Genomic DNA, 24849 nt, shown 5'->3' with positions numbered 1-24849 from the left:
ACCTAAAACTTTCTCGCTTATGAATGGAAAATTCCAGTGGAAAGGCTGGCTGGGGGAATTCTGGGAATCGAAGTCCACACCTCTTAAAGTTTGAAAAATACCGCTGGAAATGATCAGGAAAAAGTGATCATGAAAACCACCATGTGGTGGTTTAGGAAAAAGAAAAAGAAGAATTTAGGGGAAGAAGGAGGAAAAGAATTCAAACTGGGACTTTTGGGAGCCCAAGAGAAAACGGTTAAAAGAAATGAAGAAAGGGAAAAAGAATTAGAATCAGTAGACTAAAGAGAATAGTAGTAAGATTGCTATTGTGATGTAACTAATTAAGAAATAAATGATAGTACATTGTTAATTGTAGGAAAAAAATTGAAAGAAATGCTCTCTATGCTTAAATTGAACTAGAGAATGTATGCTGTTTATAGCCGTATATACCAATGGAGAAAATAAGAAAGGTAACTTTGAAGGGGAAATTGAAGATGTGGTTCATGTATTAAGACAAAATAATCATAAAGATGAAAAATAATGGAAGATAATAATTTGGCACAAAGTAAAAATGAAACTATGATGTAAAAAGGACTATGTAAATTAGAGGAGGAAAAAGAAAAGAGCCAGTCAACTTTTTGTTCCTATAATATGTATAATTTGTATTAAAAAATAAATAACCTTGAATGGGAAAAAAACCACCATTTGGGTAGCATTTCATCTACCAAGGATCCGTAGCACTAACCTCAGTTAATACTTGGTCCAGAAGTATCTTGGCTTCTTGGGAGACGTTCCAGAGGTCCTTTTCTTCCACCATGATGGAATCTAGAAAGCCTTTCTCCAAGACCACGTCAAAGCTTCCGTCCATGAAAGTCAAGAACCGGGCATCCATTACCGCCCAATGCAAGCCGGAGCAATGCGCGTAACGGTCTTGCATGCTTGAAATGCACACCGCGGAATAATCTATGTTGGTGATGTCTGTGTATCCAAGCTGGTAAAGATCGTAACTCAGGGCACTGTTCCCACAACCTGCAGAAGACACATTAGTGAGTTGGTTATTCTCCAGGATTTCCCAGCGGGCAATCAGTCAGCAAGCTGGGAGCGTCAGCCACTCTGTCTATAAAGTCAGATATTTAAAAGAACAACACAGTTGGAAGGGACCTTGGAGATCTTCTAGTCCAACCCCCTTCTCAAGGAGGAGAATGCCATTTCAGACAAATGGTTGTCCAACAACTTCTTAAAAACTTTCAGTGTTGGAGCACCTACAACTTCTGGAGGCAAGTTGTTCCACTGATGAATAGTTCTCACTATTACGAAATTTCTCCTTAGTTCTAGGATGCTTCTCTTCTTGGTTAATTTCCACCCATTGCTTCATTTGCCTTCTGGTGTTATGGAGAATAGTTTGACTCCCTCTTCTTTGTGGCGACCCCTCAAGTATTGGAAGACTGCTATCATGTCTCCCCTGTTCCTTCTTTTCATTAAACTAGACATACCCAGTTCCTGCAACCGTTCTTCATATGTTTTAGCCTCCAGCTCTTTAATCATGTTTGTTGCTGTTCTCTGCACCTTTTCCTGAGTCTCAACATATTTTTTTTTATAATATGGCGAGTGGATCAAGCATATGGGACTGCAAAAGAATCACACTGAAAAATTAGACAAGTAATACTATTCCAGATGTCAAGGAACAGTTGCCAGAAATCTGGGATCTATGTTTTGGAAAAAAAGACAATGTTTTCTACTGATATTTTAAAAGGATGCAGAGTTATTTTGGCAGAGATCTGGCTATATTTTATGGTAATATTTTGTACATATTATAGTAATGTATTATTAGTAAACCAGAAACTATTAGTAAGTTACAAAATATAATGTAGATTTCTCCTCCCCCCGTTTTCCCCCTCGTTCTTCCTTTGTTTTATTTTTAAGATTGTTTGAGGTTTTCTCTTTTCTAATTTTTTTTGGGGGGGAAATTAGCCTTGAAGATTTTGTTAATTGCATAATATTTTTAGACAGGCAGGCAGACCAAAAGATATTTTAAAAACTCAGGTTTTTCTTTCATGACAGTCCAATGATCTCATTAGCCTACCTACAAGAAATGCCATTAAAACACAGCTCCTGGGTTTTAAAAAAAACCAACCAAGTAAAAAGCTTTTGTACATAACAGACTGAAATTATCAGCTCAGCCTGAAATATTTGTATTTTAGATAGCATCCTTGTCTTCCGTAACATCGAGCTGTTCAAGAATTTGAATTTCAAAAATTCAATAGGCTTAAGATACAGAAGGATCTTGACAAACTTGAACATTGGGCACTATCTAATAAAATGAAATTCAATGGTGAAAAGAGTAAGGTTCTACATTTAGGCAACAAAAACGGAATGCACAGGTACAGTATAGGTCCGTGATGGCGAACCTGTGGCACGCGGAGCCATTTGTTAGGGCACGCGAGGCGCTGCCCTGTCAGCTGGCCAGCGCGCATGCGCACGCTGGCCAGCTGAGGTCACCTTTTTAAAAGCTATTTTTCGCCTTCCCCAGGCTCCAGAGGCTTTATAGGAGCCTGGGGAGGGAGAAAAGAGCCTCCCCCGACCCCCCGGAGGCCCTCCGACGGTCCCTGAAGCCTTCGGAACGCTTAAAACCACCCTCCAAGCAAACCGGAAATGACTTCCGGTTTGCTCGGAGGGTGGTTTTAAGCGTTCCGAAGGCTTCAGGGACCGTCGGAGGGCCTCCGGGGGGTCGGGGGAGGCTCTTTTCTCCCTCCCCAGGCTCCTATAAAGCCCCTGGAGCCTGGGGAGGGCAAGAAAAACATGTAAAAATGGGGGGGCATTTTTAAAAATGGCATGCGCACTGGGGGGGTCGCGTGTTGCATTATGGGTGTGGCACGCCCGCACTCGACCCCCCTGCGCTCCCCCCACTTGTGGCACGCGAGCCAAAAAAGGTTCGCCATCACTGGTATAGGTGGTACCTTGCTCAATAGTAGTAACTGTGAGAGGGATCTTGGAGTCCTAGTGGACAACCATTTAAATATGAGCCAGCCGTGTGCAGCAGCTACCAAAAAAGCCAACACAGTTCTAGGCTGCATCAACAGAGGGATAGAATCAAGATCACGTGAAGTGTTAATACCACTTTATAATGCCTTGGTAAGGCCACACTTGGAATACTGCATTCAGTTTTGGTCACCACGATGTAAAAAAGATGTGGAGACTCTAGAAAGAGTGCAGAGAAGAGCAACAAAGATGATTAGGGGACTGAAGACTAAAACATATGAAGAACGGTTGCAGGAACTGGGTATGTCTAGCTTAAGAGAAAGAAGGACTAGGGGAGACATGATAGCAGTCTTCCAATATCTCAGGGGTTGCCACAAAGAAGAGGGAGTCAAGCTATTCTCCAAGGCACCTGTGGACAGAACAAGAAGCAATGGGTGGAAACTAATCAAGGAGAGAAGCAACTTAGAACTGAGGAGAAACTTCCTGACAGTTAGAGCAATTAATCAGTGGAACAGCTTGCCTCCAGAAGTTGTGAATGCCCCAACACTGGAAGTCTTTAAGAAGATGTTGGATAGCCATCTGTCTGAAACGGTATAGGGTTTCCTGCATAGGCAGGGGGTTGGACTAGAAGGCCTCCAAGGTCCCTTCCAACTCTACTATTGTATTGTATTGTATTGTATTGTATTGTAAAATTCAACGGCCAAGAGTGTTAATGCTGTGAATGGACCAACACTGGTAGTCCCAGAGGTGCTTTTTTTTCCGGAGGCAACTGGACTTTGTTTTTTTCTTTGAAGACGTTTCGCTTCTCATCCAAGAAGCTTCTTCAGCTCTGACAGGACAGTGGGGAATGGAATCCTGTCGGAGCTGAAGAAGGATAAGAAGCGAAATGTCTTCAAAAGAAAAAAACCAAGAATGTCCAGCTGCCTCCTGAAAAAAGCACCTCTGGGACAACCGTGACCTGGAATGACCGAGAATCTCTACAGACTTCCAACACTGGTAGTTTTTAAGAAGAGAATGGGCAACCATTTGTCGGAGATCGTGTTTCCTGCCTGAGCAGGGGGTTGGACTAGAAGACCTCCCGTGGTCCCTTCCAACTCTTGTTATTCTGTTATTAAAAACAATGAACAGCCAAAACTCTGAACTAGGATGGCTTTTTTTCCCCTCCTGGAACCTAGAATGCCTCTGAGCATGTGCAGAGTGCGTGCATCAAATGCAAAGGGTCTTTCCTGAGAATCGCAGAACAGGCACGCTCTCTCTCTTCCTCTTGGTTAAACCAGGCTCGGAGTTAGAGGCATTTCTGCTTCTGGGGGCAGAATCCACCATCCTGCTTGCTTGCTTGCCCAATTGCAGATGTGCCCAGTTTAAATTTGTACTCTTTTAACATTTCCCTGCGAAGATTTTATCCACAGAAACGCGAGTGGCAGGAGAGCGAAGGGAGGGGAAGAGAGGGGAAAAGGGGGCAGAGTGGGTGCTGCAGATCACAATTAACCTAATTAGGGAGGAAACAGCGGTTAATGAGTGGGTTGCAATAAGCACTTTAATTACTTTTCCAGAGAGCTTGGAAATTCATACGCCTGGCACCTTCTCGGAGGGGGAAAGAGAGAGAGAGAGGCACAGACACAGCCCTGGCGTTTAAAGAAAAGATACCTGGATCAACTTGCTCCTTGGTTTCTTGACCTAAGGCAGTGATGGTGAACCTTTTGGGCACCAAGTGCCCAAACTGGAACACACGCACCAGAGTGCTGGAAACTCAAAGGCCAGCTGGCCAGTGGCAAACCTATGGGACGTGGCACAGAGAACCCACTCTGTAAGCATGCGCACCGTTGCCAGCTTCTCTTCAGATTTCTTTGGGTTTCCAGTGCTCCGGAGCGCGCATGTGTGCTGGCCAGCTGGTCTTCGTGCGCCCCAGAGCGCTGGAAACCGAAAGAAAGCAGAAGAGCAGCTGGCGATGGGACGCATGCCCACAGAGAAGGCTCTGCGTGCCACCTCTGGCACACACACCATAGGTTTGCCATCACGGAGCTAAGGGGTCCGTCCGTCCCCCCTTGCTCACGTCCTGGAGGATAATATGCAACCCCCCCCCCCCCCAAATAATATGCAGAAGAAGAGCCGTGGCGTATACGGATGTGGTGCTGAATTCTCTTGCTTTTTGCTTTGTAACTTTCTGGTGCTCCTGAACGATGAGAGCAGCTGGCTCTTTGGTGTGGCCACCAAAGGACACATCCAACCGGGGAATTCCTACTACCCCACTCCCCCCAAACCAAGGAGAGATTAAAAAAAAAAAGAGGCTTAATGCACTGTGCAAAGAAGGAACTGGCCAGGAGCCATCGGCCTAGGAAAATAGCAGAAAGCTGCAGCTTTTAGCATAATCCCTGCTACAAATGCCATCATTTCTGGAGGACCAGAAACGGTCAGAACACTTCTCTTCTGCTTTGCAAACCAGGGTTTACCTTCCATGCTCAGTCCACGTTTTGGGAGGAACAATATTGCATACACACACACACACACCAGGATTCTGTTCTGACCGAGGCTTCCCAAGAGCATGAAACAAACTCCTGGTCTCAACAAAAAACCCTTTTATTAATTGACTGTGAATTCTGCTCATTTGCATCCAGCCCAGTCTTTCAAGGGAGGATTTACAGTCACGGACCTTCTCTGGCTTGGGGAGCTGCCAATATCTGCAAAAATTGGCAAAGAGTCTCGGAGAGTCACAAACCAATTAAGCAAGCTAATTGCCTCCTGCAAACTCCACTCCCCTTACTCTCCTTTCGCTCCTCTTTTATTTCCTCTGGGAGGGGCCATTCACCGTCCAGCTGTGGCTTTAATCCCAAGTCAACCCCTCTTCTTACTGTTCCCTTCGCTTGGCAACTCTGCGCATGTGCACACTGGGAACAGGCTCCAGTTGTTCCTCTGCCTCACTGATGTCTGATTCCAAAGGCAGCTGATAACTGTCAGGCAGCCACATCTCTGGCTGCGGCGCAGAGCCCTCGTCAGAGCCTTCCCCAGACTCCAGGACTGGCCCATGTTCCTCCCCAGCCTCCCCACTGTCCGAATCTGCTGCCAGCTCTTCTGGCTGCTGGCAGGACCACAACAGATTCATTAGGAAATAACTTGCTTTCTACTGTAAGAGGCAATTGTGATAAAACGTAAAAAAGTCCAATGTCTCGTCCACTCAGATCTGATTCTCAGTGGACGTATCCAAAGACTTTCATCGGTTCATGTTTGCCATTTTCCCCATGTTTTGGTACATTAAAAAAATTAGGTACTCTCTGACTTACAACCACAATTGTGCCTAACATTTCTGTTGCTAAGCGAGACAGTTGTTAAGTGAGTTTTGCCCCATTTTATGACCTCTCTTGTCCCAGTTGATAAGTGAACCACAGCAGTTGTTAAATTAGTAACACAGTTAATTTAACCTAGAATGAAGAACTAGAAGAACCTAGAACTAAGAACTAGAAGAACATAGAACTAGAAGAACCTAGAACTAAGAACTAGAACCTAGAACTGAGAACTAGAAGAATCTAGAACCAAGAACTAGAGCAACATAGGACCAAGAACCAAGAACTGGAGCAACCTTGCACCAAGAACTAGAGCAACCTGGAACCAAGAACTAGAACTAAGAGATAGAACAACCTAGAACTAAGAGCTAGAACTATGAAATAGAACAACCTAGAACTAAGAACTAGAACAACCTAGAACTAAGAAGAAACTTCCTAACAGTGAACACAATTAACCAGTGGAACTGCTTGCCTCCAGAGGTTCTGGATGCTCCATCACTGGAGGCTTTTAAGAAGAGACTGGACAGCCATTTCTCTGAAATTGTATAGGGTTTCCTGCTTGAGCAGGGGGTTGGACTAGAAAACCTCCAAGGCCCCTCCCAACTCTGTTGTCCTACGTTCTATGATCTGATTCTGGCCTCCCCATTGACGCTGCTGGTCAGAAGGGGATGGCAGTAACCTCAGGACACTGCAATCGTCGTAAACATGAGTCAGTTGCCAAGGCTCTGAGTTTTGAACCTGTGACCCTTGGGATGCTGCAACCATCCTAAGCGTGGAAAAAAGTCACTTTTTCGGTGTCGCTGTAACTTTGAATGGTCACGAAACGAATAGCTATAAGTCCAGGGCTCCAGTCTAGTAATTCTCAATCTTTGCAATCTGGAAGATAGATGGATTTTACTTCCCAGAATTCTGGAGGTTGAGGTCCGCCGATCTTATCGTTTATTTTGACTTATATTATTCTTTATTGATTTATATCCCACCTCTTATTATTGTTTACAAATGACTCAAGGCGGCCAGCGCATCCAACTCGCCGTTCTCCTCCTATTTTTCCCACCACAACGACGACAGCCCTGTGAGGTGGGATGGACTGAAAGTGACTGGCCCAGTCGACCAGCTGGCTTTCATGACGAAGGCGGGACTCGAATTGATGGCCTCTTGATTTCTAGTCCAGTGCCTTAACCCACTAGTCTGGGGGTGGCCACCAATGACTTGGGGACTTCAACTCCCAGAATTCCCGAGCCAGGAATTCTGGGAATTGAAGTCCGCAGGTTGTCAAGGGGCCACAGTTGCCCATCTAAGCAATAGCCCAATGTTAGCACACCTTTTCTGCACCGTGCCGAAATCAGAATGCATGTGCGGGAACATGCACGCAAATGCACGCTGGTTTTCACGCATGCGCACAGGAAACAGGAAGAGCAGCTGGCAACGTGCCCAGAGAGAGAGAGAGCTCTGCAGGCCACCTCTGGCACAGGTTCGCCATCATGGCAATAGCCCGAACTGGCTCTCATCTATACTTGCTAAAGCAGGCATGTCCAAAGTGCGGCCCGGGGGCCAAATGCGGCCCTTTTTCAAATTGCAAGCGGCCCGCAGCCTCTTCTCCCCACCGGAGTTATTTGTTTAGTCTTTCATAAAATACCGTATTTTTTGAAGTATAAAGATGCATCTTTTTCCCTCAAAAAAGAGGCTAAAAATCTGGGTGCATCTTATACACTGAATACAGCATTTTTTGCCTCCTCTCTGCCCCCTTCACCAAAATGGCCGTGCATAGCCTTTAGGAGGTTTTCAGAGTGCTCCTGGGGGCTGTGGAGGGCATAAATGAGCAAAAAACGGGCCGTTTTTTGCTCAACTTTGCCCCCCCCCAACCCCCAGGAGCACTCTAGAAGCCTCTTAAGGGCTATTCATGCCCTTTAAAAAAAAAGGCCTGTTTTTACGAAAAATGGGCCGTTTTGGGGAGAGTGCAAAAACTTTTTTTTTAATTTGCTTCTTCAAAATCTTGGTGCGCCTTATACTCCGAAAAATACGGTAGTCAACTTCGCATTTAATGTTAAGGGTTCAAAGAATGTCAGGCTGAATGATCGGCCCCACACATTTTCACCTCACCAAATCTGGCCCTCCTCGCAAAAAGTTTGGACACCCCTGTGCTAAAGTTTTAAAAAATGGATCTAAGGAACCACGGTGTTTTTTTAAAAAAAATTCTGCCATCTGAGACCAAGCTGATCTTGCTTCGCTTCCAAAGGCAGCTCAGGTTGAAGATGGAAAGCCAGCCACCGTATGTGAGCGTATGTGGAGGCAGGGATAAAAATATCTTAATTAGAATGCCACCAGCAAAGGGCGGGGGGGGGGATAAAACAAATCTCTGAGCCATCCCTGGCAACCTCTCCGTGTGTGGATACGCCCCCCACCAAATAGAACCATTTCCAAAGCTTGTCTCTGGATCGGTCCCCCCAAAAAGTGGGTATTCAACTTGATATTCAAATGGAGCAGGGTATGTCTATACTGTCGGTCTGGGAGGGCAAACAGCTGGCACACACAACCCTCTCTACAGGGCACAAGAGCCATTGCCCCAGCTCAGCTCCACTGCCTATGCACGCACACCTCCCGGGCGTGCACGGGGGGGGGGGCACATGCATGAGGGGGGGGGACAGAGCCCCCTCCCCCCGCGGCCCATTTTTACTCCCGGAAGGCTGCAAGGAGACTTACTAGGTCCAAAAGGGGGCACGCAGGAGAGAGGGGGGTTGTTGTGCGTGCATTGTGGGTGCTTTTGGCAAATGACAACACAAAGGTTAGCCATCCCTGATCTGGGTAGTCCTCGACTTATGACCACAAGTGAGGCCAAAATGTTTGTTGCTAAGCTAGACAGTTGTTCGGTTTTACCACCTTTCTTGCCACGGTTGTTACGTGAATCAAAGCAGTGGTTAAGTTAGTAACACGGTTGTTAAATGAATCCGGCTTCCCCACCGTCTTTGCTTGTCAGAAGGTCGCAAAAGGAGATCCCATGACCCCGGGACGCTGCAACCATCACACGTATGAATAGCAATAGCTCTTAGACTAGTGTTTCTCAACCGTGGCGACTTTAAGTCCTGTGGACTTCAACTCCCAGAATCCCCAGCCAGCACAGCTGGCTGGGGAATTCTGGGAATTGACATCCACAAGACTTAAAGTCGCCAAGGTTGAGAAACACTGCCTTAGACTTATATACCGCTTCACAGTACTTTTACAGCCCTCTCTAAGCAGTTTATAATCAGCCTCTTGACCCCAACAATCCGGGTCCTCATTTTACCCACCTCGGAAGGACAGAAGGCTGAGTCAACCTTGAGCCTGGTGAGATTCGAACTGCCAAATTTCAGGGAGCTGGTGATCAGCAGAAGCGGCCTGCAGTACTGCACTCTAACCACTGCCGCCACTGCGGCTCATCAGTTGCCAAGCTTCTGAATTTTGATCCCACGGCCACGGAGATGCTGAAACCGTCGTGTGAAAAACGGACGCAAGTCGCTTTTTTTCAGTGCCGTTGTAACATAGCTGTCACTAAACGAACTGTTGTAAGTCGAGGACCACCTGCAATGCCTGAGCAAGGTTCTTCTCGTTCCTTGCTCGGAGCAGGCGAATTTTCAGAATCTCAAAACTTCCACCGTGATGTGTAATTGGGAGACCGGAGGCCTCCCTACCTCTTCTCAACTTCACCTGGGGAGCCTCCCTGTCACTTTCTAACCAAGGATGCATCTCCCCGTAATCACAGATCAGACAGACGGGCCGCGCCTAACAGGATCAGGGAATTAGTCCACATTAATCCCAGAGTGCTCGGAGGACGAAGCCTCTCTCTCCCTTGATCAGATTAAGGAAGGTCCGAGCTAAAAGCCTAGAGCAAAATAATCAGATTAAAAAAATAAACCACGCTAGGTCAAATCGTGGCTCGCTGCTGTGCTCAGGCTGGCGGGAGTTCCCAAACCAGCGAAGTCCTGTTTGATTTTGGTTTCTCTCTCTCTCTCTCTCTCTCTCTCTCTCTCTCTTTTTTTTAAAGCGTAGAGATCCATTAGAAGCAAGAATCTTAGGAAACCAAACAACGGGATCAGAATCCTTCCTCGGAAATCGGAGACACAACCGAGCTGCTCGGGAAGTCCAATCCGCATAACGAAGGACGGTGCCCAAGGACGGATAAACTGGAGGAGAGGTTTCCTTTATCGCAGAGGTCCACGAGCCCCGATCCGTGGACCCAGTGTCCGAGTTCCAACTAATTAAGACTCCGAGGCAGGCATTTCCTCAAAGTTCCATTTTATTAGAGATGTCCTATCGGCACGGCTGGGAAAACCCGAATCTGAAACCTCCCAGGTTTTCCCCATCCAAAAGAAAGCCCAAGTCCCTTCCCCTGCACCCACATGTCCATCGCATGGGCCAATCGCTCCACCATCCCAACTGGAGATGCCTCCCAGTCACGCCACTCCAGGTGCAGGGCAGGATGACCTTGACTCCCAGAGAAAAGAATGCTGTTATGGCTAGATGTCCTTGCAATTCCATGCAATCCCCCCCCTCCCAGTTTACCACTGCACTAAGTGTGGCAGCCTGAAGATCCAAAGTTGGCCTCTAGGCCCGACACCTGGTCTCAGTCCGTGGCCTATTAGGAACTGGGCCGCGCAAGCGAGCGAAGCTTCATTTGGGCACGCGCGGGATCAAAGTAGCATGAGAAACTATTCCTCCCTCCCACCTACCCGCTCCGTGGGGAAATTGTTTTCCATAAAAGCGGTCCCTGATTTAAAAATCGGCTGGGGACTACTGCTTTATAAACAGTCCTTGACATATGACAGTCTGTCCATTACTATCGTAAGTCGTTGTTGTGGCCCGCTAGCAGCCAGCGGAGTTGGTGGCAGATTCAGACAGTGGGGAGGTTGGGGAGGAACATGGGCCAGTCCTGGAGTCTGGGGAAGGCTCTGATGAGGACTCTGTGTCGGAGACAGAGAGGGGACCAGAGCAGTATGCCAGTTATCAGCTGCCTTCAGAGTCAGACATCAGTGGGGCAGAAGAACAGCTGGAGCCTGTTCCCAGTGTGTGTATGTGCAGAGCTGCCAGGAGAAGGGAACAGCTAAGGAACAAGGGCTGACTTGGGAGTAAAGGCACAGGTGGACGGTGAATGGCCCCTCCCATAGGGAATAAAAGAGGAGCAAAAGGGGAGTGGAGTTTGCAGGAGACAATGACTTCAATTCATTAGGATGAAGATCTGTTCCTGACTTCTTGCCAAGTAATTGCTGCTACAGAGTGGCGTTTGGAAGATATCGGCCTGGCAGCTCTCCAAGCCTGATAAAGGCATGTAGTTGTGAAATCTCTTGAAAGACTGTTGGCCGGGACTTTGCTGGAGAGGAATTCCCTTTAATCTAAATAAAAGGGGCTTTATCGGGACGAGGAGTCAGCTTCATGATCTTGGGAAGCCTCGGTCAGAACAGTAGTGATGGTTTTGAAGTGGGCCACCCACACGACCAACCCAATTCTACAGCCTTTTTGCCATGGTCACTAAACAGCACCACAGTTATAAAGCAACTGCCGCCGTTGTTAAGCAAATGCTGGGGTCGTTAAGGGAAACCAATTGTTCACTATGGGGTGTTTTTCGCTGAAAACCGGATGCAAATTTTGGATTTCGGCAAACATCGTAAAAGGTGCCCGCCGGGTGTCACACACAGTTGGAACTGTGGGCTGGTTGAAGAATCATGAGATGATGTGACTTTGAAGGGAGCTGTTGGAACTTCGGAACTGGGCTGCACGTCCTTCTGGGGAGGGCCGTCGCAACTTCAAATGTCTGCTAAGTAACCGGTCGCAAATCGAGGACTACCTGTGCTTTAAATCAGGGGTCTCCAACCTTGGCAACTTTAAGACTTGTGGACTTCAACTCCCAGAAGTCTCATGGTTGGAGGCCCCTGATTTAAATATCAAGCTTGGAATCAACACACATTAATTTTCAATCAATTATTTCAATTGTTTACTAGTTGATAACCTGGCATTGTCCTGGTATTTATTTATGGGGAGAAAATGTATGGATCAAAAGTAATTTCTAATGTTGGATTTTCCCCCTTACCAGAGGGGAGCCCCCTTGTGGAGTACGGTGAAGCCGTTACCATGGCAACTCCACTGCGCTGTACAGTAGAAGCCATTTTATAGCAGTACAGTAGAAGCCATTTGAAGGCACAACAGGCTGTATCTTAACAGAACACACACCCTGAGAGGGTGTTAGTGGGGTCTTACTCCTACTTTATATATTGGTTTATTTTCAACCGCATTTTTAATAGTGCAATAATCTCAATAGCCTTTTGCTCAGTTTTAGTGATTAATGCTATGTCATCAGTGAACAATAGCAACAATGAAATCATACCATCGCTTTCTTTCTTAAATAAACAAGGATCAGCCATTCCAGCTTTGAAATCTATCTTTGCTAATTCGTTCACTATGCACTGATTCCATTCATAGCCTGATTGCTTTAAACCATAAAGACTCTTCTTTAACTTCCAGCAATCAGTGTTGCTAACGGCGTTTAGCCCTAAAGGTTTCTTTAAATATATAAGGAGTAAGACACCCCTAACACCCTCTCAGGGTGTGTGTTCTGTTAAGATACAGCCTTTGTTTCCAAGGAGTAAGTCATCTGTGTACCAAGTTTGCTTGAAATTGCTCGAGGAGTTCCAGAGTTATGCTGGAACACACACACACACAATTTCCAAGTATTAAATATTGCGCATTTATTTCACGGAGGAGGAAGGGGGAAGAAGTCTGAATTTTCACAATATTACTTTTACGGGAATACGATTTTACAGGAACCGTGTCCTGAAATTCTGGATTAAACCTCTGAGTCATATATATGTATATATTTAAAAAAGTTAACGGACACACCATTTGCTGGTAAATACTAAAATAGGTGTATTTGCTGATGCAAATATTTAAGGCTTGTGAATTAGCAATCAGCATATCATTCTTTATGGCAGATGTCAAAGCACCCTTGGCGAACAAATTATTCTTACCCCACCATGCACTTCGGAAGAGCTGTGGGTGAAGAAATCGGAGCCAGATTTTAAAATAATCCTGACACATGAGCTCAAATCACATGTACAGCGAAGAACAAGCAAAGCAAAAACACCACACCAGGAACGGGATGTATGTGTGGGGTGTGTGTGTGTGTGTGTGTGTGTGTGTGTGATTTGTAGTCCTTCCTTTTTTAGCATTTCTCATTTTCTCAGTTGCAACAAACCCAAAGAGGTGAGTCCACATGTCCATTTTGATTTTTCGATTCCTCCCTCCACAAAGAACAAAAAAAAAAAATCCTTTTTTTTGGGGGGGGGGTGTCCCAAATTCTTAGTGAGTGATATGAGAGCTTGCTTTTTTTTTTTTAACCTTTTGCTTTTATACCCAAAACAATATATAGCCTTGGTGTGATATACCGCAGTTTTAAGAAGTTTAAAAGTATTGGGAATGGAAAAAAGTAGCTAGTCCTCATGTCGTTACAGGAATGTAGAAACTAAGGCAGAAATCCAAAGGCGGTTTCTCCTTTGTGTTCACTCATCAAAAGTAAGTTCAGGAGCCAGACAGACAAATTCTTCCATATTTGTAAGAGTGTTCTTATACAATACAATACAATACAATACAATAGTAGAGTTGGAAGGGACCTTGGAGGTCTTCTAGTCCAACCCCTGCCTAGGCAGGAAACCCTATACCGTTTCAGACAAATGGCTATCCAACATCTTCTTAAAGACTTCCAGTGTTGGGGCATTCACAACTTCTGGAGGCAATTTCTGTTCCACTGATTAATTGTTCTAACTGTCAGGAAGTTTCTCATCAGTTCTAAGTTGCTTCTTTCCTTGATTAGTTTCCACCGATTGCTTCTTGTTCTACCCTCAGTTGCCTTGGAGAATAGCTTGACTCCCTCTTCTTTGTGGTAACCCCTGAGATATTGGAAGGCTGCTATCATGTAATCTCCTAGTCCTTCTTTCTCTTAAGCTAAACATACCCAGTTCCTGCAACTGTTCTTCATATGTTTTAGTCTCCAGTCCCCTAAGCTTTTTTTTTTCTTATCGTATCTATGATGAGAACAGATTAACTAAGATCCAATTTAGTTTAAAACATGGAAGGAATGAGTAGAACGGATGCTACCATGAGCTTCTGGAAAGGCCCTTTATAAATGGAAGAAATAAACCCCACATACTGTCAAGAAAACTAGAGAAAGGGTCTTGATCAAACCAGACCACCTTAAAAAGGTGTGAACTTCCAGAATTTTCAAGCCAGCTGGGTAGATAATTCTGGGTATTGGAGTCCGTACTTTTTCAAGTTGCCAAGGTTCAAAACCGTTGACCTCGTCACAGCTGAGGTTTTGAGAGAAAGGGACGGGGGCTTTCACAAAATGGCAGCTATGGTGGGTTTGGCCAATCACAAGGCACCTGTACCTCAAAAGCTCAACATGGCTGCTCTCCAACCTTTCTAATTCATCAGGAAGCTCCTAACCCTAACTTGGCCACACTTACAATACAATACAATAGTAGAGCTAGAAGGGACCTTGGAGGTCTTCTAGTCCAACCCCCTGCCTAGGCAGGAAACCCTATACCGTTTCAGACAGATGGCTATCCAACATCTTCTTAAAGACTTCCAGTGTTGGGACATTCACAACTTCTGGAGGCAATTTCTGTTCCACTGATTCATTGTTCTCACTGTCAGGAAATTTCTCCTCAGTTCTAAGTTGCTTCTCTCCTTGATTAGTTTCCACCCATTGCTTCTTGTTCTACCTTCAGGTGCCTTGGAGAATAGCTTGACTCCCTCTTCTTTGTGGCAACCCCTGAGATATTGGAAGACTGCTATCATGTCTCCCCTAGTCCTTCTTTTCATTAAACTAAACATACCCAGTTCCTGCAACCGTCCTTCATATGTTTTAGTCTCCAGTCCCCTAATCATCTTTGTTGCTCTTCTCTTCCAAGAGTGAATCTAGGCCAGTTTGCTGAGGGTTAAGGCACCAGGCTAAGAACTAGGAGACAGTGAGTTCTAGTCCCGCCATAGGCGTGAAAGCCGACTGGATGACTTTGAGTCAATCACCAGGAGACAGAGAGTTCCAGTCTCACCTAAGGCATGAACGCTGGTTGGATAACTTTGGGTCAATCACCAGGAGACAGAGAGTTCCAGTCTCACCTTAGGCATGAAAGCCGACTGGATGACTTTGGGTCAATCATCAGGAGACAGAGTTCTAGCCCCACCATAGGCATGAAAGCCAGCTGGTTGACTTTGGGGTAATCACTAGGAGATGGTGAATTCTAGTTGTGCCTTAGACAATGGTAACCAGCTGGGTGACTTTGGGCAAGTCCCTCTCTCTCAGCTAAAACCCACCTCACAGGGTTGTGGGGGGAAATAGGAGGAGGAAGGAGTATTAGATATGTTCTCTCTGCCTTGAGTTATTTATACAACTAATAAAGGCAGCTATAAGTAAGTAAGTGCCCGTTCTTGGCCTTCATTATTTTCTAAGGATGGTTCTAAGAGGCACATAGGACAGAGGCATTGTTAGAAATAGTTAACGCCTGAGACTCTGACGTGCTTTCCAGACTATTTAGCCTTTTTTTAAAAAGAGTCACAGAATAAAATGAAGTGGGGTAGAATCTGATTGCTGATGGGCACCACGTTGGGGATCCAGAGGGTTAGTGCATCTATTCTGGGAATGCCATACTGCCCCCAAGTGGCCACAAAGAGCAGGTGCATATTCCTCGTTTTACCAGAAACTTCGCCATCCTGAAGCTGTGTAAATTAAGAAAACCAGAGATTTAGCAAGCCGATCTATTTGCTTGTCCGTGGTTTATTGAATAAACCACAATTCAATAGAATTTTTATGTGGTCTTAGGTCATAAACCATTGCTGATGAATCGCAAGGGATGGTTTTGCACCAAACAAGCCACATTATGGTTTAGCATGGACGCTGCCTAAGGCTCAAATATAAGTGAAGTCAACAAGGACATTTCTTTCCTTCTTCATTTTAGTTTCGGAATTTTGCAGAATTTGGAACCGTTGCTAGAGCATGAAACAACCAGGTTCTATGCTGCTCGTTTGAGGAATCAGGCAATTGCCAAATTTATTCAAACCAATCAAGCTATTGGTCGCACATTTCACCTGGAAATTGCAGAATTGCTACACAGAGTGTTGTTGCTTGTATCCTTACGATTGATATTGATTGTTTCCTGATTGCTTATTTGTACCCTATGACTATCATTAAGTGTTGTACCTTATGATTCTTGACAAATGTATCTTGTCTTTTTATGTACACTGAGAGCTTATGCACCAAAGACAAATCCCTTGTGTGTCCAATCACACTTGGCCAATAAAGAATTCTATTCTATTCTATTCTATTCTATTCTATTATTCTATTATTCTATTTCATTCTATTTTGAGAGGTAATCACTGATCATACTTTATGGGTAAAGATATGGGGAGTCCTTGACTTACGTCTGTAATGGCACCTGCCAATTACAGTCATACGTTGTGACAGTTGTAAAATGGGTAATCCTGTGAGCTTCCCCATTTTACAACTGTCTTTTACAATGGTCATCAAATGAGACCATTGTTCACTGTGTGGCATGCTTTCAAAAAAACCAGAACTAAATACCAATTTTTGGGCAAAATATCATAAATCACAGGTGATCACGGGAAGCTGCAAATGGCCATAAATTTGACACTGCTGAGTGCCTGAAATGTGGTTATGTGACCTCATAACTGTTGGAATTTCAGAAATGGATTGTAAGGGGGCGGGGGTAATTTCAAACGGTTGCTATGCAACTGGTTGTAAGACAAGGAGTATCTGTAAGGTATGCATCTTTTGTGGCTCAGTTCTTTCAAAAGGCACCTGGTCCGAACAATATTTCAATTCAATTAAAAATCAAGGAGAGAAGCAACCAGGAATTAAGGAGAAACTTCCTAACAATTAGGATAATTAACCAGTGGAACTGCTTGCCTCCAGAAGTTATGGGTGCAACCATCATTGAAGGTTTTTAAGAAGAGACTGGACAGCCACTTATCTGAAATGGTATAGGGTCTCCTGCTTGAGCAGGGGGCTGGACTAGAAGACCTCCAAGGCCCCTTCCAGTTCTATTCTGATTGATTGAACCCAAAGGGGCTACCGGTTAGGATGTGAGTGCCCCGGGCCTCTGATTAAAGGTAGTCGTCTGCTTACAAGCATTCATTTAGTGACCGCTGAAGTTACAATGGCATTTATGACCGGTCCTCGCACTTACAACCATCACATCATCCCGATGGTCCCATGATCAAAATCGAGGCGCATATCCACCGGTATGTATTTATAATGATTGCAGGGTGATGTGTTCACTATTGGTGACCTTCCCAACCAGTTACGACCAGTCGATGGGGGAAAGCCAGATTCACTTAACAACTGCTGGGAATTGCTTAATAACGACGGCAAAAAAAATCACAAAACTGGGCCCAAGTCTCTTAATGGTTGCCTTGCCTAGTAACTGAAATTCTGGTTCCAAGGGTGGTCGTAAGTCGAGGACTCTCTGTAGTTTTCCAAGGCAGTAGTATGGCCAACAGCTTTGGGCGGCCAGCCCCTCAATTGGCCTATTCTACTGTTTCCCAAGGTGTAGTTCAGGGTTCCTCAAATCAAAATTATTTGCAAGGCTGTACTGAAAAACAGTATTATAATCCCACCAAACAATTGTGAGACCCACTGGTGGCAAGAAATGTATTAATTTTACAATACAATACAATACAATACAATACAATAGCAGAGTTGGAAGGGACCTTGGGGGTCTTCTAGTCCAACCCCATGCCTAGGCAAGAAACCCTATACCGTTTCAGAGAAATGGCTCTCCAACATCTTCTTAAAGACTTTCAGTGTTGGGGCATTCACAACTTCTGGAGGCAACTTCTGTTCCACTGATTAATTCTTCTCACTGTCAGGAAGTTTCTCCTCAGTTCTAAGTTGCTTCTCTCCTTGATTAGTTTCCATCCATTGCTTCTTGTTCTGCCCTCTTGTGCTTTGGGGAATAGCTTGACTCCCTCTTCTTTGTGGCAATCCGTGAGATATTGGAATACTGCTATCATGTCTCCCCTGGTCCTTCTTTGCATCAGACTAGACCTACCCAGTTCCTGCAACCGTTCTTCACATGTTTTAGTCTCCAGTCCCCTAATCATCTTTGTTGCTCTTCTCTGCACTCTTTCTAGAGTCTCCACATCTTTTCTACATCGTGGCGACCAAAACTGAATGCAGTATTCCAGGTGTGGCCTTACCAAGGCATTAATTTTAATTTTTAATGGGGCAAATATCGATAAATATAATAAAGGCAATCAAGAGCTCCGTAGTTTTTATAAGTGGGAAGAGGTTGAGAGAAAAATATTTAAGAAATCGTAATCTATTTTATTGTTTTAACAATGTACCACAGAAATGTAGCATGGCCTTTATTGTCATTGTACGTCATGTATACAATGAAATTGGTTATTCACCTTTTCTGAAACGTCTTATCGCTCAGCGTCATTAAGTAGCCTCACAAAGAGCAGAAAAGGACAAGAAACAATGGACGGAAACTAATCAAGGAGAGAAGCAACCTGGAATTAAGGAAAAATTTCCTAACAGTGAGGACAATCAATCCATGGAACGACTTGCCTCCAGAAATTATGGGTGCTCCAACACTGGACATTTTTAAGAAGAGATTGAATGGCCATTTGTCTGAAACGGTATAGGGCTCTCCTGATTGAGCAGGGGATTGGGCTAGATGACCTCAAAGGTCCCTTCCAACTCTGTTATTCTTGGGTTGGGGCACTCATTGTCTAGATCAGATTTCTTGAATTAGGCAACTTTAAGGTGTGGGGGATTTCCCAGCCAATTTTAATATTCTGGGGGAAGAAGAAATGCACAGGTTTCCGATCTGATCCCCAAGTCCTTAAATCCGTATTACGGCCAACCTGCCTTCCATTGAGGACTTGTACACTGCAGGAGTCAAAAAGAGGGACATGAAAATATCTACAGACCCCTCACATCCTGGACATAAATTGTTTCAACTCCTACCTTCAAAACCACGCTATAGAGCACTGCACACCTTGACAACTAGACACAAGGACAGTTTTTTCCTGAACGCCATCACTCTGCTAAACAAATAATTCCCTCACCACTGTCAAATTATTCACTAAGGCTGCATTACTATTACTATTAGTCTTCTCATCGTTCCTATCACCCATCTCCTCCCACTTATGACTGCAAGACTGTAACTTTGTTGCTTGTATCCTTAGGATTGATATTGATATTGATTGTTTCCTGGTTGCTTATTTGTACCCTATGGCTATCATTAAGTGCTGTACCTTATGATTCTTGACGAATATATCTTGTCTTTTTTGTACACTGAGAGCATCTGCACCAAAGACAAATTCCTTGTGTGTCCAATCACACTTGGCCAATAAAGAATTCTATTCCATTCTATTCTATCCCTATCAGTATTTCATTCTCTATTCCATTCCGTCCTATCCTATCCCATTCCATTTTATATTCTATTCTATTCCATCCCATCCCATTCCATTCCACATTCCACTGCACTCCATTCCATTCCATCCCTATCCCATTCTATATTATATTATATTAATTATATTATATTATTAATTATATTATATTGTATTGTATTATTATATTATATTATATTATATTAATATTAAATTATATTAATATTAAATTATATTATAGTATAGTATTATTATATTATTATAGTATAGTATAGTATAGTATAGTATAGTATAGTATAATTATATTATAATTGTATTGTATTGTGTTGTATTGTATTACATTACATTATTATATATTATTATATATTTCTCAAGCCTGGTAAGTTTAAGGTAGGTGGACTTCAACTCCCAGGATTCCCCAGCCAGCCTGGAGGAAACAGGAAGCGCGCATGTTGGCGATCCACGTGCGTTGCCTTGAGCCTCCAGATTACGATCCCAAGGAGGGTCGAGAGGCGACCGCTTACCCAGTACCAGGATCCGGTCCCCCGGCTGCAGTTCCGCCTTCAGCGGTTCGCGAAAAGACTCCAAGCCCCCGAACCACTCGGTGGGCTCGGCCCCCTCCTGCTCGTACCGCTCGTCCCAGAAGCTCCGCTGCCGGTATCCGGCGTTGGAAGTCGGGCGCTGCCTCCGCGGGGCCTCCTCCATGGGGGAAAGGCCGGCGGCCAGCCAATGGTCGAACTGCCCCGCCGCCTTGTGCTTGGCAGCCCTGGGACACCTGTGCTTCCACGTGGCCTGGCAAAAACCACGTGGAGCTTCCGGTTGCAGAGCGGGGAGGGTGGAGGAAAGCGGTCCCCCCGGAAACCGGACCTCGGAAGTTTCGGGCCTCTGCAGCGACGGCCCGCTTTCCGGCTGCAGCGTTACCTCCTTCAGGTCTCAATTTACAACCATTCATATAATGATGGTTGAAAGTCTCAATGGCACTGAAAAAAAGTGACTCACGACCAGTCCTCATGCTTACAACCATCGCAGCATCCCCACCATCACATTTGAGCACTTATTAACTGGCACGTGTTTATCACAGTTGCAGCATCCAGGAATGGTGTAAACACCAATGGCGACCTTCCCTACCAGCCTCTATCTAGCAAAGTCAATGAGTGAAGCTAAATTCGCTTAACGACCGCATGATTAGGTTAACTGAAGCGTGGCAAAAAAAAAGTCCTAAATTGGGTGTGATTCACTTAACATCCACCTTGTTTAAATTCTGTAGAGATTCTCAGCCATCCAGGTCACGGTTGTCCCAAAGGTGCTTTTTCAGGAGGCAACTGGACTTTCTTGAGTTTTTTTTTCTTTTGAAGTCCTTTCGCTTCTCCAAGAAGCTTCTTCAGCTCTGACAGGACAATGGGGAATGGAAGGATTTATATTCTTTGCAGGCAGCCAGGTCATGACCATAAATCCTTCCATTCCCCATTGTCCTGTCAGAGGTGAAGAAGATTTTTGGAGGAGAAGAGAAACGTCTTCAGAAGAAAAAAACAAAGTCCAGTTGCCTCCTGAAAAAAGCACCTTTGGGACAACCATGACCTGGATGGCTAAGAATCGCTACAGACTTTTAGCTATGCAATTTGGGATGAAGATCCTTGGGATGGTGTGGGAGTAGGAATGCATTTCCAGAGGAAAAAATTGCAGACTACAGGAACCAGGAGGTGACCCTGAGGACACAGGTAAACCTCCAAGCGCTTCAACGACCCTCTAAAACAAGTGTTTCTCAATCTTGGCAACTTGAAGATGTCTGGACTTCAACTCCCAGAATTCCCCAGCCAGTGGCTAGGGAATTCTGGGAGTTGAAATCCGGACATCTTCAAGTTGCCAAGGTTGAGAAACACTGCTCTAAAAGGATGCAAACGACCAGCTGTCTGCAAGGAGGATAAAGGTCAGAGCTGAAGAAGCGATGAGAAGAGAAACGTCTTCAAAAGAAAAAAGAAAAAAAGAAGAGTCCAGTTGCCTCCCGAAAAAGCACTTTTGGGATTTCCTCCTTCAGATTGAGCCCCCACCCCCAGTTGGAAATCTGAGGAGAGAAAACCTTTATTGCCATTTTTCTTTCCTGTGGGCACTCAGCACACATTAAAAATGAAATTCTGTTGCCTGCTTTTGAAAAGTGTATACATAACACACATATAGTTATGCCATATATATGCATGCATATACGCCTACCCCCTAACTATAACCTAATTATATATTAAACTATATAATTATAAACCCCCTAACTATAACCTAATTATATATTAAATATTATTAAAGGGATGTTGGTAGCCTCTCTCTCTTTTCCGCTTTCTTTTCCCCTTCTCTTTTCTCTCCCCCCCTTTCTCCCTTTTTTCCTCTCCCTTTTTTCTTTTCTCTCCCTCCTTTTCTCTCCTCTATTTTCTCTTTTTCTCTCTCCTTTTTCTTTCTCTCCCTCTTCCAATTTTCTCTCGTCCCCCTCCTTTTCCCTCCCTCTCTTTTCTCCTTTTCTCTTTCCTCTTCTTTTCTCTCCCTCCCTTTGTTTTTACTCTCCCTCTTTTCTCTCTCTTTTCTCCCCCCCCTTCCCTCCTCTCTCTCTGTATATGATAACTATGCAGCGCCTTCTGCAGTGAAGTTTTATTTCCCCTTCATTTTTGTTGTTTCATTTTAGTGAAGTAAAGAAAGTTTGGACGCTCGTGAGCCTCTCTGTATCGGCCTCTGCTTGGCAGATACAGATCAAGCACAACCGTACACCTTTGCCGTGGAATTTGCCAGCTCTTGGTAGCCACGACAGAGCCTTGGCAAGCCCCTAGAGGTTAGGGCATGGAAGGGAGACCACCAGGAGAGCCTAAGGTTCTTGGCATCTTGGGCAAAGGCAAGGGGGGGAAATACCTTTTCATTATCGTGTTAATGAAAAGAATCTTTGAAAAGGTTCCGGGGAAGAAGAATGGAAGAGCTTGGGCATCTCTGAGAGAGAGAGAATCTAACCTAGAACAAAGAGAATTAGTTTTCTCTCTAGGATTACAGGTTGGGGGGGGGGGAGGAAAAAGGGACATTCATATGTTACTACCTTGAATCTAGAATTAAGGAGAAATTTCTTGACAATGAAATCAATTAACCAGCGAAATGGCTTGCCTTCAGAAATTGTGGGTGCTCTCCATCACTGAAGGTTTTCAAGAAGAGACTGGACAACCATCTGTCTGGAATAATATAGAGTCTCCAGTATAGAGCAGGGGGGTGGACTAGAAGACCTCCAAAGTCCCTTTCCAACTCTTGTTATTCTATTCTGTCTGTTGCCTGGCCTGGTGTTGGTAAAAGTTTGCTCCAGGTTTTCTTTGCAAAGAATACAAAAACAAAACAAAACACCAGGAGCAAACTTTCACCAACGCCCCGCTTAGACAGGGGTCGGTGCTGAGCTGGCTCTGTTTGACCTGCAGCTGGACGGGAGACCACCGGGAAAGCTGCATGCTGCAAGCCCTCCCCACGCCGCTTCTGAACTGCCAGCGAGGGCAGGGGAGGGAGGGAGGGGGGCGGACCCTGCCGCGGCCGGAACTGCCGACGCCGGACGAGGCCAGTCGGCGGAGCGCTTTGGCGGCGGCACCATCGTGTCTGAACGGGGCTATGGCGCCGGCGCCTGGGCCGCGGAGGAAGGGGGTGGCGGCGGCGGCGGGGTCAGGCTCCCCGGTTCTGCTCCGGGCCTTACGCCGGTCCTGGCAGGAGAAGCACCTGGTGCTCTTCGAGCCTCGCTTCACCCCGCTGGTGGCCGCCTGCCTCTGCTTGGCCGAAGTGGGGGTCAACCTCTGGGTCATCCAGAGGGTGGCATGTGAGTCGCCGGCGGGGTGGTGGTGGTGGTGGTAATAATAATAATAATATAAATAATATATATGGTGGTGGGTGGCTGCCCCTCCCGGAGCAACCCCAAAAGGGTTGGATTCCAGCTCCCATCATCCGCGCAGGCTCGGCAATAAGGGTCTTTTGGCCAGACCCGTTGGGAGGGGGAGGAAGGGGCGGGCGGGTGCACCGCGACGTGGGTGGGTGGGTTTATTTGGGGGCGTTGATAAACCTTGAGGACTAGAATCTTGGGGGAGGGGGTAGGTAGGCAAGGGGGCGCCCAGAATAGAATTGGAGCCGTGCAGGGGGTATTTTGGGCTGGCCCATTAGTCTAAATCAGTGTTTGGCAACTTTAAGATGTATGGACTACAACTCCCAGAATCCCCCAGCCAGTTGTCGTTGCCTGGGGGATTCTGGGAGTTGCAGTCCATGCATCTTAAAAGTTGCTAAAGTTGACAGACACTGGTCTAAACGGCTGTGCTCTTATCCCCCGTGAGTGTGTGACAATCATAGCATTCCATGGTGTATTGTTTGTTTACTTCATTGTCATTGCACATGGTACAATGAGATTAAATGCCTATTATTATTATGATGTGGTTAATCTTTGGTGAGATTCACAGCCTTTGGGGCTGGTTGGTAGCTCAACAGCTCAAGGACCTAGGAACTGTTAAGGTAAGTCGGAGGATATAAGCTGTTCCAAATAGGGTGGTTTTTTGTAGAGTCAGAATGTTCAAGTCAGGTAAATTTAGAATTTCCAAATAGCGAAGTAGTCCTTTAGGTATTGCTCCAAGGGCTCCAATTACAATCGGGACAACAAACGATTTCTTTTTCCACAGTCGCTCAACCTCAATTTGCAAGTCCCGGTATTTTGTGATTTTTTCTTGCTGCTTATCTTTATCTCGCACATCACCAGGTATTGCAATGTCAATGGACCATACTTTTTTCTTTTCAACTATTGTTATGTCAGGTGTGTTGTAGGCCAAGTTCCTGTCAGTCTGGATTCTGAAGTCCCACAAGATCTTGACTTTCTCATTCTCTAAAACCTTCTCAACCTGATGGTCCTAGTGATTTTTGCTGTACTCAAATCCAAACTTTTGGCACAATTTCCAGTGAATGATCTTAGCAATGTGGTCATGGCGTTGTAGGTAGTCAGTTTGTGAAATTTTGCTGCACCCCCTGATCAAGTGGTCGACTGTCTCATCTTTCTCATTACAGAGGCGACATTTGCTATTGGTGGTAACATGCTGAATTTTTGCTTTCATGTAATTTGTGGCTAAGGCTTGTTCTTGAGCTGCCAAAATAAAGCCTTCTGTTTCTTTTTTCAATGCTCCTGATCTTAACCAGTTCCAAG

At 45.2% G+C, this 24849-nt stretch overlaps 2 protein-coding genes across 2 annotated transcripts in view; one reads left to right on the top strand and one right to left on the bottom strand.

Annotated features, from left to right (window-relative positions):
- EEF1AKMT4 (EEF1A lysine methyltransferase 4) overlaps positions 1–20464 on the bottom strand; it is a 40335-nt gene extending 19871 nt beyond the window's left edge. Inside the window, exons 1-2 of the mRNA XM_081953641.1 lie at positions 20198–20464; positions 725–1008 (exon numbers count right to left, since the gene is read on the bottom strand). Of these exons, the coding sequence (XP_081809767.1) occupies positions 725–1008; positions 20198–20378 (465 nt within the window). The 5' untranslated portion in view covers positions 20379–20464. The remainder of the gene's footprint in view (positions 1–724; positions 1009–20197) is intronic.
- A 2653-nt stretch (positions 20465–23117) lies between these two features.
- ALG3 (ALG3 alpha-1,3- mannosyltransferase) overlaps positions 23118–24849 on the top strand; it is a 28451-nt gene continuing 26719 nt past the window's right edge. The window contains exon 1 of the mRNA XM_081953630.1: positions 23118–23490. Within this exon, the coding sequence (XP_081809756.1) occupies positions 23133–23490 (358 nt within the window). The 5' untranslated portion in view covers positions 23118–23132. The remainder of the gene's footprint in view (positions 23491–24849) is intronic.

Source organism: Natrix helvetica, assembly GCF_964273705.1.
Source record: "Natrix helvetica genome assembly, chromosome: 5".
Taxonomy (NCBI): domain Eukaryota; kingdom Metazoa; phylum Chordata; class Lepidosauria; order Squamata; family Natricidae; genus Natrix; species Natrix helvetica.
Note: the sequence above shows the minus strand (reverse complement) of the source record. Positions and strands in the feature narration are given on the sequence as shown.